The sequence below is a fragment of the Kryptolebias marmoratus genome, linkage group LG23 (genome assembly GCF_001649575.2).
Source record: "Kryptolebias marmoratus isolate JLee-2015 linkage group LG23, ASM164957v2, whole genome shotgun sequence".
NCBI lineage: Eukaryota > Metazoa > Chordata > Actinopteri > Cyprinodontiformes > Rivulidae > Kryptolebias > Kryptolebias marmoratus.
In genome coordinates this window covers 846724-855372 of record NC_051452.1, presented here as the reverse complement: position 1 = coordinate 855372, position 8649 = coordinate 846724, and the positions used below count along the sequence as shown (strand labels likewise).

At 43.1% G+C, this 8649-nt stretch overlaps 2 protein-coding genes across 2 annotated transcripts in view; both read right to left on the bottom strand.

Annotated features, from left to right (window-relative positions):
* Positions 1–2584, bottom strand: part of gckr (glucokinase (hexokinase 4) regulator) — a 42123-nt gene extending 39539 nt beyond the window's left edge. The window contains exon 1 of the mRNA XM_017434073.3: positions 2518–2584. The gene's annotated coding sequence lies outside the window, so the exon portion shown is untranslated. The remainder of the gene's footprint in view (positions 1–2517) is intronic.
* On the bottom strand, positions 352–6840 carry enpp4 (ectonucleotide pyrophosphatase/phosphodiesterase 4). Its single transcript, XM_025010064.2, has 8 exons — positions 6687–6840; positions 5102–5357; positions 3797–4090; positions 3618–3722; positions 3338–3536; positions 3078–3251; positions 2728–2997; positions 352–2636 (listed from the first exon to the last, which is right to left on the bottom strand). The coding sequence occupies exons 2-8, from the start codon at positions 5354–5356 to the stop codon at positions 2542–2544; spliced, it is 1392 nt and encodes a 463-aa protein (XP_024865832.1). The 5' UTR covers position 5357; positions 6687–6840; the 3' UTR covers positions 352–2541.
* Between the last annotated feature and the right edge of the window lie 1809 nt (positions 6841–8649).

Below are 8649 nucleotides of genomic sequence, written 5' to 3'. Positions count from 1 at the left end.
GGGGGGGGGGGGAGAGCTGGCGTTAGGAAATGTGTTATTTTTGTTACAATACCTCCTGAAAATAAAAATTAAAAAAAGTCTATTTATCTGTGAAAAGACAAATTTACAGTATTACAGACGACTGCGTGGAAAAAAAAAACGGATATACGTGACAACATGTACAGTTCATCTGAACATGATATTCAGTATTAAGTTTGATTTTATATATTTGTCATTTTATTACGTTGTAATGTGACTGCAATGGAGAAAAGAAAAAAAGTTATAATTAAAAAGAATTTTTTTTTTTCCAAATGTGTCCGTTTTTTTAATTTTTGGAGCGTTTTTGCTCGAATGACGACACGGAGCCTCGGATGACGAGTCGACTTTTATTCAACGTGTCGTCGGAGCACAGGCAGGATTTCATTTGCATAGTGCCAAAAGTATTTTTTACCCGCTTCTAAAAACAGGAACTCGAGAATCAAACGGTGCAAAACAGCAGCTCGGCAGTGCGGTTCAAACAGCGACATTGCTATAAAAAGGTAAGGCAGTGTCGTTAAAAATGGCAAAAAAATCGTCATTTCCTTTAATTCCTGCTAAGATTTTTTAGACCATTTCATACGAGAGAACATAGATTGTCTGTTAACCAGAAGCAATAAAGTCAAAATGATGGATTTGATGCAGCTTCTGCAAAAAAAAAATAAATAAATAAAACATGACAGCAAACACGTCATAAGAAACAAAAGGAACAAATTCGGAGAAAACAAAACATATATGCATAGAAAACAGAGTATATATTCATCAGTATTCAATATTTGATATGTGTGGAAGCGGCACAACGTTGCGATTTAAGCTAATTAAGTTAGTCGACCGATTAGCTTTTCTTACGGCCGATTCCAATGCCGATTTTTAGGGGTCAGGACAGCCCGATGTCTGATTTAAACAGCTGATTTTTGGACCATAACTCCAACTTCACTCTTCAAACACACTAATCTACTAATATAAGTTTGACAAAAAAAAAAAAAAAAAAAGCGATTGGAAAAAAAAAAAAAAAAACAGCAAATGGCTCAAAACCTTTTAAGACACTTTTACTGATTTTTGACATTTAGTCAAAAGTTAGCATAATATTCTAGTCGACATCTTTTCGGTTCAGCTGCTGTTGTGCCAAAAAAAATACAGAAATACAAGCAGAAATCGGGCCAATTTTTTGGGGTGCGACCAACCAATCGGTCTAACTCTAATTATGTTATTGCTCACAATTAAAGGAAAAAAATAAAATCCAAAGTAAACGACAAGTTCAGCTTGTCTTATTTCTTACCCGTCACGCCCAGAAAACAGCTAAAAATTAGCTCCCATTTTGTGCCCTGGTGAGTCTTTATTAGCAGGACGATTTTTTGGACAAACAACAGGAGACACTTTGAATTTAGAACTAAGATGCATCAAAAAAAAATTTAAAAGTTTACCTATTTTAAAAGACACAACCACAAATTCTCGTCGATTTAGCAAAATTTAGCGATCGTTCGAACAACAGGAGGCCAAAATTGTGTCCTTCAGATCAAAAACTCTAGAAAAATTAACTTTATTCACATTTCGTCCCCACTTAATTACTTTTATCCATTTCCTCAACATTCACCTTTGGTTCAAAACGGCTACTTTAGGCCTCGGCGGCCATTTTGAACCACAGACCCACAAGTCTTTTCAAATTCTTTGAAGGCATTTGATGATAATTTTGGTCTTTTTACCTGATATATCTTTGACATAAAGAAGTTACAGAATATCTACACGCTTTTCTTTTAACCTTTTAGCAGCAACAATTCAGTTTTAATCCCTGTAAAGTGACATCTACCCTATTTTTTTTAGGGTATCGGACTTAATCCACATCTATAATTAGAACCTAAATATAAAACTTTATTTTTTTTTATTTCTGAATCCAGTGTGCACGTATTGGAGCGCTTCAGTTTATGTAAAAATCTGAGAAATATCCTCGTTTTACAGGTTTATACCTTTATCTTTGGTATCAGAAGCACAAGCGTCAAATACTTAAACCACAATCTTTTAAAAAAAAAAAAAAAAAAACATGATTTCAGAAACAATAAGAAAATTAAAAAAAATAAAAGTATTTCTCTGCTGACTGAAGATTGCCCATTCAGCACAACCCAAAAAGTAAAAGTACCCGTCAAGAAATGCTAAAGTTTTGATATAAAAATAAACATTTAAATTTTAAACGAGCTCTTGACGCCCTCTGCTGGCAACAAAGAGAAACTACACATTAACTAGAACAAACAAAGTAATTAATCTCTTAAAAACAATAAATTGAAGCAGTTTATTTTTGTCAGAATGAATAGAATAAATAATTTCTTCACTGTGTCCTCAAAGGGAGTCGCTGTGGTGAACCGAGTCGGGCGATTTGCTTTGTTTTCGTCGTGTCAGTAACAGTTTCTTTTTCAAAAACGTGGACACCAGAGACGGTATCCACGGCAACAGCTGTTTCAGTTCAGAGCACACAAGCACCGACGCGTAAAAGTGCAACGTGTGAGGCACCTGCGGCGACCGGCTCCGAGCGGTTCACTCGAGCAGGGGCTCGTCGTCGTCGAGGATTTCCAGCCTCTGGAAGGGCCAGGGGTCCAAGGCCCGCCGGGAGCTCCTCACCCTGAAAAGAACTGCGGAGCGACAAGTTCCGTTAGCCCACGGGACGAACGGAGAGGGTCGTTCCTGTTCCCGTCCCCCCACCTTGAATTCCCGCCGACTTACCCAGGACCGCGGTGAGAAAAACCAGGACGCCAACCACCAGGCCGCTCACCGTGGCGACGTCCCAGCAGGTCTCGGCGGCCAGGAGGCACCGCGCCTGGCTCAGGGAGCCGTTGTTGGGCTGCGGCGCCACCGACAGCAGGTGGCACATGAGCGGGTAGACGTCCACGCTCTGCAGGCTCTTGATCCGGTAGCCTCGCCGGAAACTGGGGCCGGTGGCTGCTAGGAAGGGGTGCATGCTGGGTAAGGAGTTGTCATAGCCGTGATCACCCACTGCAGGCGGGGGGAGGGGATAAGGGAGAGTCAACGGGTGGGAGGTTAGGAGCTTAATAAAAAGACTTTTCAATCGTTACATCTCGGTAGCTCGTTCCCCCGCTGCACTATGGTCCAACCCTCGTCCGCAATCAGGATGATCGGCTGAATGCGCTCGTTGTTCCGATAGTGGAGCCTGTTGGGGATTTCCTTTTTCAGGAACGCCGTCATGTTGGGGTGGCACTTATGCAGCAAGCTCAGGACGGCCTCCGGGTCTGCAAAGGAAGACGCCGAGAAGCGGGCGGTTAAGACGCCGGCAGATGGCGGCGGCGAAAAGGTGCGGAGTCCCCGACTCGGTTACCTCTGTTCGGGATGAGGGCCGCCACGGGCGTGAGGTCCACCAGGGTGTAGTTGTCCGGGTGGAGGCAGTCGTCCAGGCGTATGAGGCGCTCGGCCGAGCACTGGGCCATGCCGTGGTCGCTGGTCACCACGAGGTTGACACGACCCCAGAGGCCGGTTCGGTTCAGCTCCGACACCAGCAGGCCGATGTTGTCGTCTACCTGTTGGGGGGGGAAGCGCCTCGGTGACTAAAACGTGTCGGAGGAAAACGCAACCGTGATACGGACGTCGGCGGGCGGCACCTCCTTCAGCACTTTGGCCATTTCCGTGGTGTTGTCGGGGCCGAAAGCGTGGCCGGACCGGTCCGGCTCCTCCCAGTAAAGAGCGGCGAAGGTCACGCCTCGCTCCTGCCGGAACGGTAAGAACGTTTCAGGGTCTCGCAAAAAAAAAGGAGCCGCCGGGCGCAACCGAGTCCGCTCACCTCTCCGCCGCCCAGCAGCCAGCTCGTCACGTTCGCCACCCGTTGGCGGAACGTCACCCGGGAGTCGTAGCGGAAGAAGTGCGTCGGTGTGCGGTTGCCGATGGCCACGTCGGAGCCGGGCCACATGGCGGCCGCCGTCTTGTAGCCGGAGTCGAGCGCCGTCAGCCACAGGGGCTTGGCGCCGCTCCACCACATGGGGTCGCTGTCGTTGCGGACGGTGAAGCGCTTGTGGGTGACGGGGTCGTACATGCTGCTCGCCAGGATACCGTGGGACTCTGCGTACAGCCCGGTCACCTGGGGAGGAAACGGTACCGTTAACGTCAGGGGTGAAAAATCATCCTTCCTTAAAATAAATGCAGGTGTACCACAAGGCTCAGTTCTCGGACCACTTTTTTTTCCCTTCTCATATACAAAATAATTGTTTCTATTCATACTCTGCTGCAGGATTTCAGATATATACTGAGGATCACATTTAAAATCATGGATAGGAAACCTTAAATATATTAAATATATATATATATTTAAGATTACCATGAACGGTGGGTTATCGTCAGGGGTGAAAAATCCTCCTTACTCCCCGTAAATGCAGGTGTACCACAAGGCTTAGTTCTTGGTCCACATTTTTTTTCCACATATATGAAATGATTGTTTCTATTCATACCCTGGTGCGGGTTTTTAGATATATACTGAGAATGACACTTAAAATCTTGGATAGGAAACCTCAAATGCAATCATCTCAAGAAAGTGAATATGATCAATTTTGACATTTATTTTTTAAAAATTATCCAATCTTAAAACTTATTTTTATCAGGCTCCTCCTGTGCTCTGGTGACATCATGGCTCCACTTAGGTTCCGTTCACACTACTCAGGATATTTTAAAAAAACTAAAAAAAATAAATAAAAACACCGCAGATTTTCTGTTTCCCATCTACACACAAACAGAATTTTAAAAAAAATTTTTTTCAACTGAACTTTTATTGTGTGCTGAAATGTTTATTAACTGATGAGAAAAAAGAAAAACAAACAAAACCGTTTTCGTCAAGCTAAAAAAAAAGCTATTTTTGGCGTTTTTATGCGCCGTTAATAGAAACGCTGTCGCCACCTAGTGGTGCGGCATGGAAATTGCTGAGATTTCTTTCCAAAACAAAAGAAAACCTATCAGTTCACGGTACAGTGTTTGTTCAGTTTAAACACTTGTCTCTGTAGGAATAAAATAAAATTAAATATCTAATAACATTAGCTCGGGTTGAAGAGAAATATTACGCAACGCCGTTCACAAAGTAAAGACAGGAAGCCGCGCTTACCAAGCTGTAGTGGTTGGGAAACGTCTTGGTGATGAAGACGTTGGTGAGCTGCTCCACCAGGACCCCCTGGCTGTACAGGAGCTTCAGGTTCGGCATGGGAAACCTCTGCAGGTAGTCGGCGCGGAAGCCATCGAATGACACCAGCAGCAGCGGCGGCGGCGAAAGAGGAGGAGGAGGAGCCTGTCGGGTCACGTTTTCGTCTGCGGCCAGAGCGTTGAGGCCAAACAGGAAGCCCAGAAAGAGTCGAAGAAGCATCCTGACGGATCAAGACAAAAAAAAAAAAAAAGATGTCGCCGCCTTTAAAGACTTATTTGCAAGAAACGTGTAAGCAAGCAGCACTGAACTGTCAAAAAGCAAAGAAACCCAGGCAGGTCAAAGGTCAATCAGCAGCCTGGAGCACCTTGAGGAACAACAGACAAGCATCTCATTCTTGGAGAGAAGAATGCAGCTTAAGGCGGCCATTTGCTTTCTTCGTACAATAGGAAAAATGGGTAAAATTCCATGTTTGCTCCCGTATGAGTGCACGTTGCGCCCGAGGCTCAACCGTTTCTTGGTAGCACAAGAAGAATGGGGACTTCCAGTTAAAGAAAAAAAAAAGAAAAAAAAGGAGGTCGAAAACACTGACGCGGAGCAGCACGAGCGAGCGGAGCGTCCTGTTTTATTTGCACAATAAACACGGAGGATAGGCGCACTAAAAAAAGAAAGAAAACTGAAAACAAATCCGCAAGGAGTCAGGAATACTAAACCGGAATTATGACGTGAAACTCCTTCCATACAGTACAATACAGCACAATACAGCAACTTGTCTCATAACCGGAGCCGTTTATTCAGGAAATTACCAATTCTGTGCGAATAAAAGCTGATTTTACAGCTTTAAACGGGATTAGGACTTTAAAAACAGAGGAAACAATCGAGTTGGTTCATCCCTCCAATTGGTCACAACAGGAAGTGAAAACGGCGCCCACCCGCTTGGTGGAAGACTCGACATGGCACATTAAAAAATAAAATAAAAAAAAAAGTTTAATATTTGGCTCTGAAGATCCTTTAAGATCCAGGTGGACTGAAAAACCACCTGCAACAAGCTCCATGCGTCCGTCACCACGCGCAGGAGGCCGAGCGCGACATCCATGCATAGGGCACGGTGGAGGCAGCGTCATGGTCGGGGCAGTTTTAGGTCGACAAGGACGGCATTATAAATAAACATGCAATAAATTTTTAAAAAGCGCCGCCAGACTTGTTGGAAAAGCGTCAAACAGGCAGGAGCTTGAGTTTATTTATTACCACAATAAAAGCTTTATTTGGGAGGGGCTACCACATCAATTTCATGTGGGGGGGAAGTCACTAAACACAACCAGGAAGTTGACGTTCAGCATGAAAAACACCGGAACAATCCTATTTCTGGTTACATTGTTCACTAAGAGGCAAAAGCGAAGCACAAATGGAGTTAAAACGTCACGGAGGCTCAATAAATGACATATTTACTGAATATAGATGTTCTGTCAGGATGTCACTTTCAGTTTCCGGCTCCAGGCGCCATTGTTTCGGTTCGCATTTCCACGCTAACAGCTAATTTAATCACGTTTACCTGCGGAAAGGCGTCACAGACAGTCGTCCTCCGGCGGTGCCCTTAAAGTACTTCCACCCCGATGACTATTTCTCTCCCGTCATCTTCAACACACCTTTAATTATTCACCAAAACACAAGTAGCGACGTCAGGACGCATTTAAGCTAGCTGTTTTGCAAACTTCCGGCGGCGAGTTTCAAAATAAATTCCCTCGCCGCCCGCAATACGTTTTTCGGACTGTTTTACCGTGTGTTGTTTCGCTTTTTTAAATTTAAATGCAAACAGAAAGGTTATAAATTACTATCGTGGTGCCTAAGTTTGAAAAAAATTGTTTTATTAGTAGACTACGAATCGCGTGGCTTTTATTTTGAAGTAGAATCTCCGCGTTTTTGGTGTCGGACGACAGACGCTTGACGTGACGTCCTCGACTTTTTTCATCCGCTTCCGGTGAAGAATTTTAAAAAATAATGGCCTTCTTGAACGGAAGAAACACTTTAAGTAAAAATGTTTTCGCCGCGTTTTTATTTTGGATGCAGATTTAAGGCTTAGAAAGTGATAAATAAAGTGCCCGAACTATAAAAAAAAAACGTTTTAACGGGTCGCCCAGTAAACACGCGGCTTTTATTTTGGCGGTTGGTCCTTCTTGGTCTCTTTTGGTCTGTGTTGATGACTTCAGTGATACACACACCCACACATACACACACACACAAGTTTATATTTCTGTCCTTATTGGAACCATGCATTGACTTGCATTCATTTCTGAGACCTTACCCTAAATCTAACCATTACCAGTACACACCTAACCCTAATTTAAATTTAATTTACATCCTAACACCCCAAAATGGCGTTCAAACATATTAGGACCAGTGGTCCTGACAAGGTAAGTGTATATACCAGAAAAGGTCCAAAAAAGGTAACAAAAACCAGGCATGTACATAAATTAATTCAAAATAATCTACCTGGTTGTAGAATAATTGTATTCCTTACATGAAAGAATTGCATTAATTTGTATTCGATGTGCAACAAGAAAAAAAATGAACTGAAACCTAAAAGAAGAAGAAGGAAACGGACGAAACGGCTGCTTAAAAAATAGAAATAAGAGCTGCACGGCCTTGTGAAGGCCTGCGGTGTTACAGGAAGTCTTCGCAGAAATTAGTCCTCCCCTCTGTGTGCAGCAGAGACCGGATATCCCTTTCACTTAATGTTATAACGCTCTCAATTAGAGGTGCGTGACCGTCTCCAACCACGGACGGATAAACAACATGAAGGCATTTCTCGAGTCTTTGTTCGCCACAGCAAATTATTAAAGAGGCAGCCATGGAATATGTTCAAATGTCAACCAAGTGAGGTTTCGTTCATTGATTCTAATCTAATATTGCAGTTTTCATTGACCTAAAACCAGAAATAACCGGAACTAGACTCTATTGTTGCCACTTTTGTCACTTTGTGCCCAGATTTTCATGGGCATGCACAAAGGAGCCGCCTGCCATGGGCTCATAATTGATATTACTTTATATTTTGGGGATAAAATCTGGGTTATTATTAGCGTTAGGTGCACCAGGTAAGAGCAATAAAATAAAGAATAGCGAAAAACTGCGACGAAAAGTGTTGAGCTCGAAATAGAAAGCTCTCAGTGAATCCATCTGTGTCTGTCTTGTCAACAAAGGTGAAAATGTGTTTATAAATGAGCATTTTAAATAGTGTTTTTGTTTATTATTCGCAGAGAAACAGATCTGAAATGGTAAACATGGAATGGTAATGCCTGTATGGTAAAAGGACCAGATGTAGGCACAAAGAAAAGTTCAAGATCTCAACAAGATTCCTTTATAACGAAACTAAGGCAAATTAGTTACAATGAAGACCAAAACTGAATTAAAATAGAAGCATTTATTTAAAACAAGTGGCTTGAATGTGTATATGACATGTATTTGTGTGTGTTTGTAAATCCATGGGGATCAGCCTCATCTGAAGCAACAGAGGACTC

Excerpts from the sequence above, each read along its gene's own strand:
- enpp4 (XM_025010064.2), bottom strand. The coding sequence starts at position 5,356 with ATGCTTCTTCGACTCTTTCTGGGCTTCCTGTTTGGCCTCAACGCTCTG. Across the intron at positions 3,723-3,796 it reads GGCTGCTGGGCGGCGGAGAG|GAGCGAGGCGTGACCTTCGC; the intron begins GTGAGCGGACTC and ends CCGTTCCGGCAG. Across the intron at positions 3,537-3,617 it reads TGGCCAAAGTGCTGAAGGAG|GTAGACGACAACATCGGCCT; the intron begins GTGCCGCCCGCC and ends CCCCCCCAACAG.